We start from the raw sequence: 20,355 nt of genomic DNA on the forward strand, positions 1-20,355 counted from the left end.
TGAATTATCCTCATCCTGTAGTTACAGCTGGTCTTCCTCGTGTGCTCAGGGGTATTAGTCTTGGCCACTTAGACAAGGGAAGGGCGGACCTTGTTCGAGCTCATAATCCACTCTCCCTAGCCTAGGGGATGGCAGAGTCTGGCCCAATTAGGTCCCTGGTCTGCATAAAGCCAGTGACAGCAGGTGAATGTGCCAGCTCAGTACATGTCTGGAGAGAGTGTGGGCTTAGGAGTGGCCATAGCAGGCAGTGAGCAAAGTGGGGGCAATCAGACAGGCCTCAGAAGGCCTCATGGCCTCCTGTGAGCTGCAGGAAGAGGTCCTCGTCCAGCTCTTCCCCACGGGCCCGCTCTCGGGTTGACAGGAAAATGTAACCCCCAATATATTCATGCACAATGCGGCAGCTGGCGGACACACAGCTGAAAGCCACGTTGATATGTTCATCAAACTCGATGGCCACCTGCAGAGCGGGCAGTCAGAGGGGCTGGAGGAGGTGAGATAAGGGAGCAGCCCCCGCCACCCCTTCCAGCCCTGGCTGCGCCTGTCCCGCCCCCGGGAACCTGATCCCACCCTGAGTCCCAGCCCACCTGTCGGATGTCCCAGTTGACATTCCACTGGCGCATATTGCTGAAGCGCCAGGTCTTGACCACATCGCCTACAGCCAGGTCAATGCGGATCAGCCTGTTGTTGGCGATGCCCAGGATCTCATCCTTCTTGCTGCCCTTGAACCTAGCCCCGGTGGGGCGGGGAGAGAGTGTGAGCAAGAGCCCTGCCCTGCATGGCCCCGGAGCCCACCCAGATAGCCTGGCACGGTGCCCGGGGGCAAGCTGGGCACATGTCAGCTAGGTTCCTTGGGCCTCAGGTTCCTCGTCTAGAAAATGAGTGTTAGCTGATAAAATCATTATAATAGCCTTTGACAACATCAGGCAAACTGTCCGTGCCTTTCAAGAACAACTTTCTTTGGTATCTTCATCATCTGTTGCCTGGCTCTATGTTTGCAGGCTTGGGAAATGGGCAGAGGGCGCTCCCTGTCACAGCAGGGAACTGCAGCCTCCAGAGGGACTGGTCTCCAAGGAGGGCCAGGGCTCCTGCCGTCTCGGCCTGATCTCTCACTCTGGTGTGTGCTGCCAGGGGCAGAGGATGGCTGAGTACCCACAGAGCGCCCACAAAGAACAGGAAGGGAGGCTTCAGGGTGCCTCAGCAGGCCACAAGGAGGGTGGAGCAGGCTAGGCCCGTACCTGACCACAACGTAGGAGATGCCAAAGTCAGGCAAGGACTGCCAGGCCTGGATGAAGCGCAGCTGGGCCTCAGACAGCGAAAGCTGAGCCACGTTCTGGTGGGCTTCCAGGATCCGTGGGGTGAGCTGCGGGACCACACTGGTGAGGAGCCATCAAAATCCCTGAGACCTCCTGCCTGTCCCCACTGGGGAGACAGGATGCTGAGCCTGGAGCAGGGGTGGGGCCCCATGTGGGGCCACCACAGTGCACCCTCTCACCACTCAGCAGATAGGAGCTGAGCCAGGCCTGAGGTGGACCATGACCCCTCCCAGAGGGTAGGGACCAGCGTGCTCGGTCTTAAGGACGTGGGGAGGAGAAGGAATGAGCGAGCACATGGCTTTCTAAAGGAAGGCTCTGTGGAGATCCAGGGCCAAAGGTGGCCAAATAAACACTGTGGTCATTCCCACCACCCACTTCCTTTGGCACCTGCTTGGCCTTGAACTTTCGCTGGAAGCGGGGTGCAACAAGGCCATAGGGGTTGAGACCCTCAGCAGAGGCATCAGGGCCTTGGGGGTGGTTGCCTGAGCCCCCACCACCTGTCCGCTGCAGGCTGAGGAAGGCCAGAATGGCCTGCACCTCGCTGGCATAGCTGCTGTCCGCCATGGTGCGACCCTTAGACGCCAGTCGGCAGCCGGCCATCCAGCGGGCATACTGCTTCTCCTGGGGGATGAGGAACAGGCTCAGGTTCAGCCGCCTGCCCCTGTTCCCATCCCCATCCAGCCTCAGCCTGGCCCTGACTTACATCCTGGCACCGCAGGTAGATTTCGCTCATGCCCTCAGGGGAGGGCACCAGGAGTTTAATGCAGAACTTCTGGCCTGAGACGTTGACATCAGGGACCACCTCACAGCCTAGAGGGAGACGAAGGGGTGGGTAGGCCAGGGTGGGGGGGCCCTGCCTGAGAGATCCCTGGGCGAAGGCCAGCCCAGTGCAATAGCTCAGGACAGAGGACATCTTCTTCTGCCCCCCAGAGGGAAACTGAGGTGAGAGCTTTCACATGGGCCCCCAGCCAGCTCCTGTCCTTGTCCGTGTCCTTGCCAGGCCACCTTCACTCACCCTTGAGGTTGAGCTGCTGAATGGGATCCCCTGGGGCCTCATCCTGGCTCTTGTAGTAGGACAGGGTGGTCTCCTTGAACACCACCCAGTGTTGGCGATACCCCTTTAGGGTCAGCTTCCGGGGCCTGAAGGCGAGGCAGGAGGTCTGTGTTAAGTTGCCTCCCTCTCTCCTGGGTTCTCTGTCCACACTGCGCCCCTCAGGCAGGGCTGCCAACTCTGGCCCTAACTCACCGGAAGATCCGGAGATGGTCCTTAAGTTCTGGGATGGTGGTGAGGTTGTTCTGCCAAGAAGGGGAGTTAGAGGGGGACCAGGTGTTCGCACTTGACCCCGACCCCAAGCCTGACTAGCGTCCCTCCTCACCAGCACATCTGTGGAGGCCGAGCCTTCCAGCTTCACCTCCAGGTTGTTCAGGGCGGCATCCAGGTCGTCCAGCCCCAGGTCCATGCCAGCAGTTTCACCCACCTCTCCACTCTGGGACAGCTTGTTTATGTGGTACTGGGAGGGGCACATGGCCAGGGGGGCTGAGTGAGCTGCCCCATAGCCCACAATGCCCTAAGTGGGGCTTCCCGGAGATGCCCCCTGGCTGGGAGACCACCCTGGGCTTGACCTGCACCCCCCCCTGCCCCCCCCCCCAGGCACCTGCAGGGCTGCGAACACCATCATCTCTTCCTCGGTGCAGTCGGTCTCCTCCAACAGTAAGTCCCACCGAGCCTGCTCATATAGCTGGGTCAGCCGCACTGGGTCTGTCTGCAGCAGGGGCAGGGGAGGCCAGGCTTGGTCAGGGGCCAAAGGGACCCGGGAGCTTCAGCCTCCAGCCCTGCCTTCTGTGCAGTGGCAAGTTCGTCTACTGGCTCCGCATGGACAGGAGACCTCAACTCCAGCCTTCCAGTCTGCCCAGACAAGTAGTACTTTTTCCCCTGTAAAACTTTCTGTACAGGGATGCCTGGGTGGCTCAACAGTTGAGTGTCTGCGTTTGGCTCAGGGCTTGATCCTGTGATCCTGGAATTGAGTCCCGCATCGGGCTCCCTGCATGGAGCCTGCTTCTCCCTCTGCCTGTGTCTCTGCCTCTGCGTGTGTCTCATGAATAAATAAAATAAAATCTTAAAAAAAAAAGTAATAAAGGAAATAGCTTCCATGGGGCCATTCATCCATGCCCTCAGGCAAGGACACCCCACGGATGATGGTGATGAGAAGAAATGGAACTGGGGTTCAGGGGGCTACTCTACATGAGGAAGCATTCAGGAAAGTCTTCCTTGAGGAGGTGACAGACTGCCCCCAGACATGAAGGATGGCAATGGGCCACTAAAGGGAAGAGTGATGAAGAACATTCCAGAGAGAAGGAACAGGGAGTGCAAAGCTCAAAGGGGGACCCCAGTTACCCACAGAAGACCAAGCCCATGCTCCCTCTGAAATCCACCAAAATTGATAGCAAAGACCTAAAAGGGTAAACCAAAAGGACAAAGAAGAGTGGGAACCACCGCAGGTAAGGGATGCTGACAACATTTCAGAAGATGGAACACAGAAACATGAACGGGAAATGAGTTATGGTGAGAGAGATAGGATCTCTTGTTCTTTCCCCTCTCTTGTTCTGTGGTAAAGGCACTAATGAGTTCTGGAAATAGGCACAAAGAACAGATATCTAGACAAAGGCATCCAGGCATGTGGCTCTCTCTGACAGGTTTTGGACTGGGATCCTCTGGCTGAGAAGTGAGGGTGGGCTGAAATGAGGACTGTAGAAGGTGTATGAAAAGAGCAGGTGTCCCCCACTCCCTGCAGCCAAGTGACAGCCAGGCTGGCAGAAGCCAAAGATTTACTCTCTGGAGATGGTGAGCCAGAGGACCCCTGCATTTGGTACTCTAGGCACAGCTGGGTGAGGGCAGGTACTGTGCTAAAAACAGGTGAACCAGGCAAAGGCTGACATTCTGAAAGGTGGGTCACCCCTGGATCTTCCCCACTTGTCACCCAAGACATCGATGATAGTGAGCCTTCTATTCCTAGTCTGGAGATCAGAGGGTTTGCTGCTGAGAAACTGATGAGCCAAAGAGAAAACCACCCCACCCCCCCAGCAAAGAACAACACACTTACCCCACCCCAGGAAGCCCCCAAAGTGCTAAACCCCATTCATCCACTGAGGATTTTCAGTGGCTTCCTAGAGCCTAGCCTCTCAATATGAAGGGGCAGGCAGGGATTACCCTTGTGCAAGGAAAGCTGTTGGCAGCAACTACAGAGATCAAGACAAACAGAAAAGAGAGCTGGGAGGAAATAAAGACAGTAGGGAGCGGAAGAAAAGTTCAACCAGTCAAAATCCTTTGAGAGACAAAATGCAATACTTGTAAAACGAGAACAGGATGCTGTGTTTTGAAGAAAAAAAAAATCAGATATAGTCATTAAGACTGCATGGCATCGATGAAGAGAGACAAACTGACCAATGGAACCTGAAAGAGAAAGACCCATACATTTATGTTCACCTGACTTAGAACAAAGATGACCTCATAGTCACTGGGGAAAGGATGCTATTTTCAGTAAATGATATCCACTGGGTCCACTGAATACCTGTATTTAAAAAAAAAAAAAACATACAGGGCAGCCTGTGTGGCTCAGCAGTTTAAGCGCCCAGGGCGTGATCCTGGAGACCCGGGATCGAGTCCCACGTCGAGCTCCCTGCACGGAGCCTGCTTCTCCCTCTGCCTGTGTCTCTGCCTCTCTCTCTCTCTCTCTCTCTGTGTCTATCATGAATAAATAAATAAAATCTTTGAAAAAAAAAATACAGGTTTTGTTCCCCTACTTCACACCACACACAAATATCAACTCTAACTGGATTGCAGATCTAAATATGAAAGTCGAAACAAGAAAGCTTTTAGAGAAAAATAGGACTACATCTTTGTGATCTTGGAATAAAAACGATTTTTTAAACAGGACACAAAAGATTAATCATAAAAGAAAAATATTTAAAGATAGAAGTCAAATTATATTAAAATTAGAAACTTTTTTAATCAAAATAAACCAATAAGAGAACAAAAAGGCAAAATATAGGGTAGGAAACTATAATTACAATATATTTATCTGACAAAGTACTTCTCATATACAGAATATATAAAGAACTCCTATAACACAAAATGAAAGACAAGCAACTCAATTGTTAAAATTGGCATAAAAAGTTGAGCAGAAACTTCACAAAAGAGGACATCCAAATGGCTAGTAGTCATATGAAAAAGGGCTCAACCTGATTAGTCATCAAGGAAATGTGAAGTAAAGCCACATAAAAAGCACACCAGTGGCTGTCTGGGTTTTGGCGTGGGAGGAGGAATGACTGCAGATGGGTACTAGAGAACCTTCCAAGATGATGAAATGTTTTAAAACTTTACTGCAGTGATGGCTGCACAACTGTATAAATTTCCTGAACATAATCAAAATGAATACTTAATGATGAGTGATTTTTACGGCATTTAAGTTATATCTGAGTAAAGCTGTTTAAAAAAAAAAACCAAAAAAAAAAATAAAACCAAATAAACAAAAAACCATATTAGATACCATTACACGCCTACCAGAGTGGCTACCATGGAAGTGATAGAAAATACCAAGTGCTGGTGAAGTTGTGGAACAAGCAAAATTTTTGTACACTACTGGTGGAGGTGTAACTTGGTACAACCAATTTGGAAAGCTGCTTAACAGCTATCTGCTACAATTAAATCAGTGTTGTAATCCAGCAAGTCCATCTCTGGGCACATACCATACAAAAATGTGTGTTTGGTGAACATATGTTCACCAAAAGACATTACTGGAATGTTCATAGCATCTCTATTCATAATAGTCCCAAACTGGAAACTGTGTAATGCCCATCAACAGTAGAATGGAAAATTAATTGTGGTATACTGAGATAATGGAATTATCACGCACCAATGAAAAAGAATAAGCTAGAGCTATATGCAGTGTGGACGAATCATACAAGCATAATGCTGAGTGAAAAAAGGCCAGGCAAAAGAGCACAGACTATGTGATTTCATTTATGTAGATTTCAAACACAAGCATGGTGTCAGAATTAACATTAGTGTCCCCCCCCACCAAGGGAGATACTGCCTAGAAGGGGTATGAAGGGGTCTTCTGGGGGTTGGTAAAGTTCTGCTGCTTGATGTGTTGGATACATTTATACATTTTTCAAAATGTATGTTTAGGGGATCCCTGGGTGGCGCAGCGGTTTGGCGCCTGCCTTTGGCCCAGGGCGCGATCCTGGACACCCGGGATCGAATCCCACGTCAGGCTCCCGGTACATGGAGCCTGCTTCTCCCTCTGCCTGTGTCTCTGCCTCTCTCTCTCTCTGTATGACTATTGTAAATTAAAAAAAAAAATTAAAAAAAAGAAATGAGGGCAGCCCGGGTGGCTCAGCAGTTTAGTGCCACCTTCAGCCCAGGGTGTGATCCTGGGATCCTGGGATCCAGTCCCACATCAGGCTCCTTGCATGGAGCCTGCTTCTCCCTCTGCCTGTGTCTCTGCGCCTCTCTCTCTCTCTTTCTCTCTCTCTGTCTCTCATGAATAAATAAATAAAATCTTTAAAAAATAAATAAAAATAAAAAAAAGAAATGAGAAAGACAAGATAAATGTCTGTTTTTTCTTTGAAGAAGCAATCCAGGGGGTGTAATATCTACTGAGTTCCATAAGGAACAGAAACGTGGTAGGAAGGAAATGATTAAAGAGATTGTTTAGGGCATTTCTCCAGAATTGAAAGACTCAAGTTTCTGATCTAAAAGGGCTCAGCAAGTGTTCAGGCCATCAGTGAGGAAAGATCCATACTAGGACATATTATTAAGAGAATTTAAAGCATTATGAGATACGGAGAAGATTCTAAAAGCTTTTAGTATCTACCTCCTCTCCAAGAAAAAAAAATAAAATGGTCTCACATGGGAGGATTAACAACAAAAAGACATTAGACTCCTCAATAGAACCACTGGGATCTAGAAGACAATGAAAAGGTCGCTTTGGATTTGGCAGGAAAATATTTTCAACCTAGAATTCTATACCTAGTCAAACTATCATGAGAGGGAGGGTAGACATACAGGATGTCATACATACAGGTAGACATACATACATACATACATACATACATACAGGGTAGACATACAGGATGTCAGACATACAGGATGTCAGGTCATTTACCATCAGAAGAGAGACCCCCAAAAAGACTATTATGCACAGTTAATAGAAAAGTAGGTAAATTGGGTTGTCTGGGTGGCTCAGTGGTTTAGCACCTGCTTTTGGCTCAGGGTATGCTCCTGGAGTCGTGGGATCAAGTCCCACATCGGGCTCCCTGCATGGAGCCTGCTTCTCCCTCTGCCTGTGTCTCTGCCTCTCTCTCTCTCTCTCTCTGTATCTCTCACAAATAAATAAGTAAAATCTTAAAAAAAAAAGAAAAGAAAGTAAATAAAATATAACAACTGTGATCTATAAGAAAATTAGGGGGGTGGTTTCCTGGCTAGCCCAGTCAGAAGAGCATGTGACTCTTGATCTTGGGGTTGGTCATGAGTTTGAGCTCCATGTTGGGTGTAGAGATTACATAAATAAATAAATAAATAAATAAATAAATAAATAAATAAACAAACAAATAAATAAAAACTTTTTATTTTATTTTTTTAAATGTTTATTTATTTATGATAGTCACACACACAGAGAGAGAGAGAGGCAGAGACACAGGCAGAGGGAGAAGCAGGCTCCATGCACCGGGAGCCCGACGTGGGATTCGATCCCGGGTCTCCAGGATTGCGCCCTGGGCCAAAGGCAGGCGCCAAACCGCTGCGCCACACAGGGATCCCATAAAAACTTTTTAAAAAGAATATTAAATAGGGGTGCCTGGGCAGCTCAGTGATTGAGCATCTGCCTTTGGCTCACAGCATGATCCCAGGTCTGGGGATCAAGTCCCACAACACCCTCCCTGTGAGGAACCTGTTTCTCCCTCTGCCTATGTCTCTGCCTCTCTCTGTGTGTCTCTCATAAATAAATAAAATCTCTAAAACAAATAAATAAATAAACCTCATCTTTACAAAAAAGAAGAATATTAAATAAAAAAGAAATTCTGTTTTTAAGTTTTTATTTTGAGAACAAAGAGAACAGGGGCAACCTGGTTGGCTCAGTTGGTAGAGCATGCAACTCTTGATCTCAGAGTTATAAGTTCAAGCCCCATGTTGGGTGCAGAGATTACTTAAAAAGCAAATCTTTGGGCAGCCCGGGTGGCTCAGCAGTTTAGTGCTGTCTTCAGCCCAGGGCCTGATCCTGGAGACCCAGGATCAAATCCCGCATTGGACTCCCTGCATGGAGCCTGCTTCTTCCTCTGCTTGTGTCTCTGCCTCTCTCCCTCTCTGTGTCTCTCATGAATAAATAAATAAAATCTTAAAAAAAAATCTTTAAAACACACACACACACACACACACACACACACACAAAACAAAACCCAGAGAGCAACATGGATATGGTTTTTAGATATTGGACAAGAAATTACATAGAATAGTGATTCCTGACAGAAGGGAAACAAACATGGTGAATCCTGATTGCCCCAGCTTATTGCCCAGAGACAGTTGCACAGGGAGGGGGACCCCAAACAGAGCCCAGCATATTCCCCAGGTTGAAGAAATGTAGTTGAGCATTTTATGAGTCCAAGGCAGCTGGCATTCACAGAACAGAGTCCTGGAGAGGAGAGAGTGACACAAAGAGAAAGCTCTGGAGATCAGCAGAGGGCTCCTCTTGAGTCTTTAAGCACTGATCAGTGTATGTATATAAAGAAACTATCCAAGGCTGACAGAAAAAGTAAAAAACACTTGAAAGGAGCAGCTGGAACATTTAACCAGAGCTCTTCTAAGGGTGGAAGTTGTTCACACTCCGAAAAGCCAGATTAGAGAAACCTCTAATAGCATGGCATGTTAGATAGAGTCCTCTGAAGGCAACTGCCTCAGTAATGGGGTAAATTAGTCCTAGATTAGAGGATGCTTTTGTCCTGCCTAATTAACATTCAAGGCAAGCCTTGAAAGGATCAAACTGTCTCCAAGTAGTTTAACTTCATCTCTAAACAAGGTTTTTTTTGTTTTTTGTTTTTTGTTTTTAAGATTTTATTTGTTGGGAACCTTGGGTGGCTCAGCGGTTTAGCGCCTGCCTTTCGCCCAGGGCGCGATCCTGGAGACCCGGGATCGAATCCCACGTCGGGCTCCCGGTGCATGGAGCCTGCTTCTCCCTCTGCCTATGTCTCTGCCTCTCTCTCTCTCTCCTTCTCTCTCTCTCTCTCTAATAAATAAATAAAAATTTAAAAAAATAAATAAAAGATTTTATTTGTTTATTCTTGAGAGACACAGGCAGAGGGAAAGCATGCTCCCCATGGGGAGCCCAATGCAGGACTTGATCCCAGGATTCTGGGATCACGACCTGAGCCAAAGACAGACACTCAACCACTGAGCCACCCAGGAACCCCCTAAACAAGGTTAAAAATACTTAAAGGGGGATCCCTGGGTGGCGCAGCACTTTAGCACCTGCCTTTGGCCCAGGGCGCGATCCTGGAGACCCGGGATCAAATCCCGCATCAGGCTCCCGGTGCATGGAGCCTGCTTCTCCCTCTGCCTGTGTCTCTGCCTCTCTCTCTCTGTGTGTGACTATCATGAATAAATAAAATCCTAAAAAAAATAGTTAAAGGACTATAAAAATCTAGCACCCAGGAATGTAAGATTTGTAGTGTCTGGCATCAAATAAAAAAATGACACAAAAATACAAAAGGAAAATAACAAAACAAAACACCCAACAAAGTAAGACAAAACTCCCAAAATAAAGGGGAAAAAATGACCAGGCATGAAAACAAGCAGAAAAATACAACTCATAACGAGGAGAGAATCTATAGATACAGATCCAGAAATGACACAGGTGATAGAATTAGCAGATAAAAACATTAAGAGTTACTATAAATATATCACATGTGTTCAAGGAGGTAGAGATACAGGAGCATGGTGAGGAGAGTCATGGAATTTTATGTAGGCATAATCCATGGCAGATTCAACATGGCAGAAGGAAGATTAGTAAACTTGAAGATAGAGCAAGAGACCTACTCAAAATGCAACACAGAAAAATAAGAATGGAAAAATCACCTAAAAAGCCCAAACTGAGCATCAATGGGCTGTGGGATGATTCTAAGCAGTCTAATAGTTAGTATAATTGGAATCTGATCAAGGGAGGGAGAAAAAAAAAAAAACACCTGAAAAAAATGACTCCAAACTTAATGCAAACTATCAATTCACAGATTCAAGAAGCTCACTGAACCCCAAGTATGAAAAACCTGAAGGGAACTAAGGCATATAATAATCACATTGTTTAAATCAGAAATAAGGGCACCTGGGTGGCTCAGTTAAGCATCTGCCTTAGGCTCAGGTTATGATCCCAGGGTCCAGAGAACAAGTCCCATGTTGAGCCTCGCCCCCTGCTCAGTGGGGAGCCGGCTTCTCCCTCTCCCTTTGTGTTCTTCCCCCACTTGTGCGTTCTCTCTCTTGCTCTCTCTCTCTCAAATAAATAAATAAAATCTTAAAAGAAATAAAGTATCGTAAGAAACAAAACCATCAACCAAGAATTCTACACTGAGTTAAAAAATCTTTCAAAATTAAAGGCAAGATAATGACTTGCTCAACATACAAAAGCTGAAAGAATCATTACCAGTAGATTAGCACCACAAGAAATGTTAAAGGAAGTCCTTTAGGCAGACAGAAAATGAGACCAGCTGGAAATCTGGATCTATACATGGGAATAAAGAGCACAGGAAATGGTGAGCATGGGAGCAGGTATAAAAGACTTTGTTCGTATTTTTTAAGTGTCTTTACAGGGCAGTTGGCTGATGAGCTGAATCTTGACTATATTGAAACATCCTGGTTAAGGATTGGCAGACACTGGGATAAAAGGTACCCAGGGGACAGGCCGGGTGGCTCAGCAGTTTAGTGCCACCTTCAACCCAGGGCGTGATCCTGGGGTCCCAGGATCGAGTCCCGCATCGGGCTCCCTGCATAGAGCCTGCTTCTCCCTCTGCCTGTGTCTCTGCCTCTCTCTCTTCTCTGTGTGTCTCATGAATAAATAAATAAAATCTTTTAAAATTATTAAAAAAAAAAAAGGTACCCAGGTATCTAGGATCTCTGTTTATTATTATTATTTACTTTTAAGTAGGCTCCATGACCGTGGGGCTTGAACTCACAACCCTGAAATGGAGTCGCATGCTCTACCAACTGAGTCAGCCAGATGCCCTCTGTGTATTACTTTTTACAACTGTCTGGGAATCTCCAATTATCTCAAAACAAAAAGTTCCACACACACAAAAAAAATGATTGGTTAAAGTAAAAGTAATAGTGATAACAATTCAACAATCCTATTCCTAGGTCTACACCCAAGAGAAATGAAAAGATACAACCATTCAAAAACTTGTACATGGGGATCCCTGGGTGGCGCAGCGGTTTGGCACCTGCCTTTGGCCCAGGGCGGGATCCTGGAGACCCGGGATCGAATCCCACATCGGGCTCCCGGTGCATGGAGCCTGCTTCTCCCTCTGCCTATGTCTCTCTCTCTCTCTCTCTCTGTGTGACTATCATAAAAAAATAAACTTGTACATGAACATTCATAGCAGCATTATTCGTAATAGCCAACATTGGGGGTAGGTGGGAACCGAATGTCTATTAATTGCTGAATAGATCAATAAAATGTGGCATATCCATACAATGAAATCCTCCTTTGCGGTAAAAAGGAATGAAACACTGGACATGCTAAAACATGAAAACATGATGCCAAGGGTAAGAAACAACAAAAAGCCACATATTGTATGATTCCATTTCTAGGAAGTGTCCAGGATGGGCAAGTCTATAGAGACAGGAAAAAGATTACAAGGTGTCTGGGGCTAAGCAGGTGAGGGGCAAAGGGGGAGTGACTGCTGATGGGTATGGCTTTCTTTCTGGGGTGATGAAAATATTTTAAAATTGATTTGGGGGATGCCTCGGTGGCTTAGCAGTTTAGCGTCTGCCTTTGGCCCAGGGCGTGATTGGGTTCCCTGCCGGGAGCCTGCTTCTCCCTCTGCCTGTGTCTCTGCCTCTCTGTCTGTGTCTCTCATGAATAAATAAATACAAAATCTTAAAAAAAAAGTATAGCTAATAAACTAACATAAAGGAAATAAAATGGAATCATGTAAGCCACTCAATCCAATGTAGGGAAGGAAGAGCTGGAGAAGGCAACAAGGAAGTCCCCAGGAGAGGAAAAGGCTGGATGTGGAAGGAGGGTACAGGGCAGACAGGCTGGCAGGCAACAGATCGTGCAGGAACTCGGGGTTCAGCAGCCTCAGGAGGGCCCTGATCTAGTGTCTGTTCATCCAGGTGTGGTGTGGAGGTGGGGGAGGCCAAGAGAGGAGAGAGGTGTGTCAGGAGTGCACTACCAACAGGACACAGGCTGACCGCTGGACAGACAGAGAGATGAAGAGATAGAGTATGGGTGGTTTGGGATTTTAATTCAGGGGAGGATGAACAGGACACAAAGATGGATGGGGTGGGAACGAAATGGAGGGATCCAGAATGGTGTTTGCCTGCAGGCTTTGGCAATGTATCCATGAAAGGTGGGAGGGAGGATGTGCTGGGCAGTCGGGGAACCAAGACTTCTGGTTCAGGCAGGAGTCTGAGGTGCCCGTTGGGTCTGTGAGCAGAGCTGGGCCACCTGGACACTCGAGGACAGACCTTGAGGTAGAATGTCTACACCAGAGATTACACACTTGGGAGTTATAAAGGGCAGGGAGATAAGGATGGCTGTGGAGGGAGCTGTGGATTTGCCACCCCTGGAGGCTGTGGAGGCAGGAGGGAGAGTTAGGGAATCCGGACAGGGCATCTGGAGACCCCCATCCACACCCCCGCCCCAGACTGCAGGGGTCACCAGTGGTCTGGTAAGAAGCAGGAGTGAAGTGAGCAGGGACACAGAGCATGCAGGGCATGGTCACCTCAGCAGGTGTGCTTCCTGTGTGTGGAAGGGGACTGAGGACACCAGGACAGATTTGGCTGAGGACATAGAAGGGGAGTCCAGGAGCACCCACAGGGAGCAGGAGGTGGGATTGTGGAGAGCAAGGATTCAGTAAAGAACAACAGTTAGAAGTTTCACAGTAAAGGGGGGCAGAGAAAAGGGGTCGCGGGTGAGGGCACGCCTACGAGCTACGGAAGGTTTCTGAGAGGGCTGCATGGAGCCACTGATCACCTGATTGCCAGCAGGGACAGGAGGCAGGGAGGGAGATGCCTGCTGCCCCTGCCTGCACAGCCTTGCCGCTCGCCCACCCTAAACCTGCAGATCCCAGTGACACCCCTTCCAGGTCTGAATCTAGGTGCTGGCATCTCCCACCTGGGCAGGTTTCTTGGGGGCACTCGCCACTGTCTCCACTGCCCTGTGGTCTTCCTGTACCTGAATGCCCCTTGAGAAAAGGACCTGCCGTCAGACCTGGCTCAGCACCACGCTGGCAGAGTTAACAAACAGGAGTGTGGATGGACGATGGATAGATGGACAGATGCCCTGCAAGTCTCTAAGGTTCCCAAAGCCCAGAGCCCTGACCCTTAGTTTCCATGTCTCACTGACCCAGAGCCCCACTGTTCCCTGACCCAGCCCACCTTGGGATCCAAGTCGAAGAAGCTGTAGTACTTAAAGCGCAGCCAGAGCATGTCCCCGGCCTTGATCCCCTGCTGCATGAGGCACCGTGAGGAGTCCAGCCACCTGGTCCACAGCACAGGGAAGAGGTCAGGGCTTATGCAGGTACAGTGCTGGGGCATGACAGGGGTGGGGCGGGGCTGGGCAGGGGGCCCGAGGGCCGGCACACATGTAAGAAAGGCCTGGAGATAGGCAGTGTGGATTTGGGGCAAGGATACAGGGAGGGCATGGGCTCTGGAAGTGGGAGCCCAGACGCAAGGGGACCTGGCCCCCGGGGTGTCCTCGGCATGCAGTACACCTGCTGTGGAGCTGAGTCTTGTCCAACAGGGAGCTGGGCCGAGGCAGGCGCTGGAGCAAGAGGGGGTCCGGCGGTGGCTGTGGCCGGCTCAGCATGTGATAGCAGGCCTCGGTCTGGGCACTGTCTGAGAAGTGGGCTGGCATTCCCCGGAACAATGCAGGTGCCACGCCTGAAGTGCAGGACAGGGTGAAACGGGCCCGGCCCCCAGCCCCGGCCTCCAGGGCCATGTAGCACCCAGCACCCCCTCCCACCACCCCCACCCCCGGCCTGCCCAGCCTATGCTCACCTCCAGCCAGGACGACCTTGGTCAAGTCATACAACTCCTCTTCTGGCTCCTTCTCCTTCTTCTTCTTCTCCTTCTTCTCAGGAGCCCGGAGTAGGGACAGCTCCTCAGGGTGCCGGATACCTGAGGGGAGCTGGGACCTCAGCGAGGGGGCCGGGGTCCTGCCCCCGAACCTCTCGCCCCACTCCTGGGTCCTGTGGAACAGATCACAGCCCTGCAGGCTGGACAGGGACCAGGGCAGCAAGGACATGGCGACAATGGCTGGCTGGGCCCATAAGGCAGGGTCAACTGCCCTCTTGCAGGACCCTTGCCCCAGAGGGAGAGCAGGGGACTCACTGAGGAGGCGGCAGATGGCAGCCACAGCCTGGAAGAGGGGCTGGGAGAAGCTGGCTCGCAGGCGCAGGGCCCGGCGATTGGGCAGCCGTAGGATGATGGGCCGGTGCTGGGGCCCGAAGAAGAGGCGAGCATCGGCCAGGATGCCGTACTTGTCCAGCGTCCAGTGGGTCTGCAGGAGCCATTGTCTTTTCTGTTCCCACCAAATGGCATGGTCTGACCAGTCCTGCTTGCGCTCTGTGGGCCACGGGGGAGGCAGGGTGTCCGTCAGCCACGGGGGGCCGTGCCCGGTGCTATGCGGGCACGCTAATGATGCATGTGAGCGACGACCCAGTTAGGAACACGAATACCTCACTCTTCCTGCAGCTAGTGAGAGATGACACGTGTCTCTTTGGGGACCCCCAGGTGGGCTGCTGTGCGGTGAGCACAAAGACGAAGCAGGGACACAGCTCTCTAGGGTGTGCAGGGCCCTTCCTCACCAATGGTCTGGTCCCAGCTCCACCCGCACTCCTGCTACCACCTTCCCCTGGTCCCTCCCAGCGTCACCAGAGCTGCCAGGGGCAAGAAGTTCTCTGGTTCCATCTATCCAGCCTCTCAGGGTCCTGTGAGCTTTTGCCCCTCACTCTGTTCTGGCTTTGTGGCGCCCTCTCCCCATCTCCTCTTGACCTCTGGCTCTTGTGTTGTCTCCTGGGCCTCTTCTCCTGGCCTGTCCTTGACCTTCTTTGGGTCAGATTCCCATCCTTCTCCATGTCCTCCTCTTTCCAGGGCTCCTGCCTTGTTCCCCAGACACACTACACCTCAGGACCAGGCCCCAGGCCAGAAACTCACATACCAGGGCCTAAAGGACATGCCCACCAGGTCCAGGCATTCCAGAAACATGTTTACCGGCCCCATGCCTGCCTCTGGGACAGAAATGCCATGACTTCTACTTCCAGAGTGAATCTCGCTCTGCCTGACACGGGATGTAGGCTTTTCTCCCTCCTTGCTGGCTCCAGCATGGGGGGCTGGGTCACAGGACTTCCCTGCCAGGCCCAAGCATCATCTTTTCACTTTTAGCCACCACTTTTAATCGATGCCGATCTCAGCTCCAAAATCCATCCTCCTATCCATCCTCACTGCCCACCGTAGGAGAGCCTCTCTCCCTGCCTTCAGCCCACCCCTACCTGGGGGGCTGTCTAGACGTAAGCCACTGTTGAAAACCCTTTAGTGGCTGCTCTCCACCTGCAGGGTAGCATAAACTGATGGCAGCTACCCCGATCTCTTGTTGGCACACTCCAGGCGTTCTTTCGGGTCGAGGCCCCAGTTCAGAGTGCCCCATGCTCCAACATCATGCCCAGCCCCCTGTCACTCACCCCCCTGTCACAACACGCCCCACTCCCCCCACTCCCCATCCCTGACATGGCCCTTCTCAGGAACCCCCTAGGGAGTCTCCCTGGCCTGGCTGAGTGCAGCCCCTCTGGCTCCAGGCCCCATGCTCTTTCCCCCTCTGCTGAGGCCAGCATCCAGCCCTGTGCCAGGAGCTGAAGGGTCAGTGTCACCTGCCTGGCCATACGTCAGGAAGGCAGGGGCTGGCATCGTGGCGTGGAGGCTGGCTGGCTGAGTCTCAGTAGGCATCTCAGACAATAGGAATGAGCAGGATTAGGAGGGATAGAGACGATGTCCCCACTGCCAGGGACAGGAGCTGGAGGGACTTACTCCCGGTGGGGGGGACTCAGCTGTGGGTGGACCATCTGCTCTGCCCATCTGACTGAATCACTGCCTCCTTGTTTAGACCTGTTGCATCGCTCGTGTGCCTGACCTGGAGCCAACCAGGTCTTCCTCGGGGGCCCTGTATCTTCACCCCCTCTGCCCTGACTCAGCCCAGACCTGGCTGTAGCTTGGTCTGACGCCCGGTCTCCTGAGGGACCCTCTGTTTTCCACTTCTGCTTTCACAGCCTCCTCGGGCCTTGCCTGTTGGAAGCTCCCTCACGACCTCGAGCCTTGTGGCTAGGCTGTCCCCAGGGCTCCAACTGTCCAGAAGCCAACCGACCTGCCTCCCAGGCTGCATGTGGTGGGTTGGCTGGGTCTGAGGAAGCCCTGGCCTACCTTCCCCACAGGGGGCCTGGGACCTGGGACCTGGGACTCTTGGCTGAAATGATCGGGGGCCTGCCTTCTGGCTCTGCCTGTCCGGGTGTGCCAGCTGCCCTCCCAGGAAGGGGCAGCCCCCACCCCCAGCAAGGAAAGGGGCTGAGAGGCCCCCGTGGGCCTAGCCCTGGTCCTCTCCACGCCTGATACCACAGGCCGCTGTGCTGTAACTTCCTGTGGGGGCAGGGCCTTCCCACCCCACTGGGCCTGTCACCAGCCTGCTGAGGGCTTCCGCCCTGGCCCAGGGTATGGGAGCAGGCCCCAGGCCCCCCACCCCCAACCCCAGTCTCGTGAGACCTTGAGTGCAGCCTGTGCCCTGGCCCAGGCAAGGCCCCTTCTGCCCCTCGGACCTTGGCAGTCCACTCTGTGCTCTGTGGGGATTTAGCAGAACCAGCTGGAGTGAGAGGAAGGGAGGGAGAACTGCGGGAGGGAGGGGAAGTTGGGGAAATGTCTTTTTTGGAACCAAATGATTAAGCTGGTGCCTGAGTCACTGTGGTGGGGTTATCAAGAGCCGCAGAGTTGGGGGGCCCGGAAGCATCTAGGGACCCACTTAGGGCCACTCCAAGGTGCTGAGGTCAGCAACGGGGGGCCGCGGGGCACTCACTGATCTCCTCCACAATCTTCAGGAGCACCCCTCCGATGTGCGACTCCCCTGTGACCCGGAGGGTGACCGACTCAGCCTCCGGGTCATCCTCTCCCACAAAGACCCGCAGCTCCCAGGACGAGTCGATGTAGTCCCCGGTGGCCGTCTTCATCCCCGCCATGTCTGTGGTGGCTCTCTCGAGGGTGGGGAGATGGTAAAGTAGGCAGGGTGCCGGGCCTGGGCTGCGGCCTGCGTTCAGACAGACGTAGCCCTGTGGTGATCTGGATGGGCAGGAGAGCAGAGAGGAGCCCGAAGGCCAGTATGTCACGGCAGCAGGGAGACATGGGTGCTGAACTGTTCCGGGCACACCTCCGACTCCCTCACCCTCACCCTCACCCTCACCCTCACCCTCACCATCATCAGTGGTTTAGTTGAACAGTGCAGTCCAATGCACTCCCATCTTACAGTTAGACTGAGGCCCAGTAAGAGTAAGGGGGGGGCTCACTCATCCCCCAGCTTGATGCCAGAGCTCGGTACCGCCTCCCTCTGCTTCCCATTTCACCTCCAAGCCCACAAGGGCAACTGCCCACCCTGGAAATGGTGGTGAGCCCAAACCAGAAAATACTTCCGATCCTGGCCAGGAGCTCAGACCCAGACATCCCAAACCAGCCAAGGCTTCTCTCGGGCTGTGAAAAGTCCAGGGTGCCGCATGGAGAGAGGCATGCTGGGCAGAGGGGCTGCAGGACAGTGAAGAAAGGGTGGTTGGGCTTTCAGCTTCCGCCCCAGCTTACCTGGCCTGGAAGGGCTTGGGGGCTGCAGGTGCCGGGGTTGGAGTGTCAGCCGCTCCCGACCTCAGTGTAAAACACCTGCAGCTCAGGGTTTCCTTCCCCCTTTGCTTTCTCTCTGGAGCTTTCTTTAGAGGGCAGCCTTTGCTGTCTTATCATGAGGCTCAGCCCCTCCCCAGGGCGGGCTGGCGGGCTGGCGCTGGGTGCAGGAAGCAACTGCCAGTAGGCTGAGGATTCAGGGGTGGCCCCACCTTTGTTCCCAGGGAGCATAGGGAGCAAGGAAGGAGCAGGCTTGGGGCCCACCACCAGGACCACACAAAGCGTCCCCTGATCTGGAGGGAAGAAGCTCAGTTCAAACTAGAAAAGCCCCCAGTTCACGTTGTCTACACACACTGTCCACTTAGAGGGTCATCTTCTATCTCCAGGCTGTCACAAAGTGGGGGTGGGGGTGGGGGTGGCCGAGGCTTTGGGACATGAAACATCACTGTGCTGTCGAGAGGGAAAGCCACACAGCTGAAAGGATCAGATCTAGGTTATTTAGGAACCGGGAAGTCAAGCAAGCTCAAGCCCCAGGGAGTCCCTTATCACCACGAAGTAGATCCCTGAAGAAGATCCCCGAGGGAAACCACTTCCTTAAGTCTTTCCTGTCCCCAGTAAGGGCCTCTACTTCCAAACATGTAAAAGCTTAGAGCTGCCCAGTGGAACAGCTGCACAGGAATTGGCCTCTGCTCATTCATGACCTCCCCACCCCACGCCTCCAGGGCTTGAGGCTTCAAATCTGGCGCTGCCACTCTACCCCTCCACGTGACATTCTTGCTCACACCGTGTATCCCAAGGGTCACTCCCGTCAGTCAAGTTCCTACTCAAATGTGACCTTGGATGGTCCCATCACCTGCCCTGGGAGGTCAGCTTTGGCCTGACCACAAAGGCCTCTGCTCACTGCTGGTTCCCAGCAGGAACTGAGCCTTTTCAGAGAAAATCAGTTTATTTATTTGTTTGTTTGTTTGTTTATTTATTTATTTATTTATTTATTTTTTATTTATGATAGTCAGAGAGAGAGAGAGAGAGGCAGAGACACAGGCAGAGGGAGAAGCAGGCTCCATGCACCAGGAGCCCGATGTGGGATTCGATCCCAGGTCTCCAGGATCGCGCCCTGGGCCAAAGGCAGGCGCCAAACCGCTGCGCCACCCAGGGATCCCTGTTTATTTATTTTTAAAGATTTTATTTATTTATGCATGAGAGACATAGAGAGAGAGAGAGAGAGAGGCAGAGACACAGGCAGAGGGAGAAGCAGGCTCCACGCAGGGAGCCTGACTTGGGACTTGATCCCAGGTCTCCAGGATCCCACCCTGGGCTGAAGGCAGCGCTAAACCGCTGAGCTACCAGGGCTGCCCAGAGAGAATCAGTTTAGCTAAAACCTGAGAAATGAGTCCGTAGCACCCAAGGGCAGCAGCATGCCTGTGGAGATGAGGTTTTCTGAAGCTGCCACACAAATGGAGGAAGGAGCCTGCTGGAGATTCCCAGGGGAAGGCCATCTTATGCAAAGTCAAGGGACCGGAAGTGCAGCCAGCTGCTGGCCTCAGCAGCTTCCTAGCTCAGAAAGCTGTGCTGTTGGAGCAAATGAGGAAGTTTTTACTCCCACCCTGCTCCAGCGTTTTAGAAATAGCTTGCTGTAACCATGTTCAAATGAAACTAAAAATCTTTCAGTTGAGCAGTGATGTTTGTTTGGTCTTTTTTGGTTGTCAAATGATGGTTTACTGAAGTATTTCCCGTGGCAGCTCTTAACTAGCTGGGCATTCCACTGCACCACTTACCGACGCCACCTGTGGTGTCGAGGGTGGCAGCCAGCAACACTGCAGCGCACAGACTGGGCAGTCTCCTGGACCTCTAATGGTTCCAGAGAATTCTCTAGCTGAAGACTGATGTGGTACCTGTTGGACAATGTTGACGATCTCA

General features: G+C 51.5%; 1 protein-coding gene across 1 annotated transcript; it reads right to left on the reverse strand.

Annotated features, from left to right (window-relative positions):
• Nucleotides 1-275: 275 nt before the first annotated feature.
• FERMT3 (FERM domain containing kindlin 3) lies at nucleotides 276-18,529 on the reverse strand. Its single transcript, XM_055315139.1, has 15 exons — nucleotides 18,406-18,529; nucleotides 17,636-17,895; nucleotides 14,911-15,144; nucleotides 14,578-14,697; nucleotides 14,292-14,460; nucleotides 13,957-14,059; nucleotides 2,969-3,076; nucleotides 2,690-2,824; nucleotides 2,560-2,609; nucleotides 2,329-2,453; nucleotides 2,017-2,123; nucleotides 1,701-1,934; nucleotides 1,236-1,360; nucleotides 585-726; nucleotides 276-457 (listed from the first exon to the last, which is right to left on the reverse strand). Exons 2-15 carry the CDS (start codon nucleotides 17,793-17,795, stop codon nucleotides 278-280), a joined length of 1,992 nt encoding a protein of 663 aa, XP_055171114.1. The 5' UTR covers nucleotides 17,796-17,895; nucleotides 18,406-18,529; the 3' UTR covers nucleotides 276-277.
• Between the last annotated feature and the right edge of the window lie 1,826 nt (nucleotides 18,530-20,355).

Source organism: Nyctereutes procyonoides, unplaced genomic scaffold (assembly GCF_905146905.1).
Source record: "Nyctereutes procyonoides isolate TBG_1078 unplaced genomic scaffold, NYPRO_anot_genome, whole genome shotgun sequence".
NCBI lineage: Eukaryota > Metazoa > Chordata > Mammalia > Carnivora > Canidae > Nyctereutes > Nyctereutes procyonoides.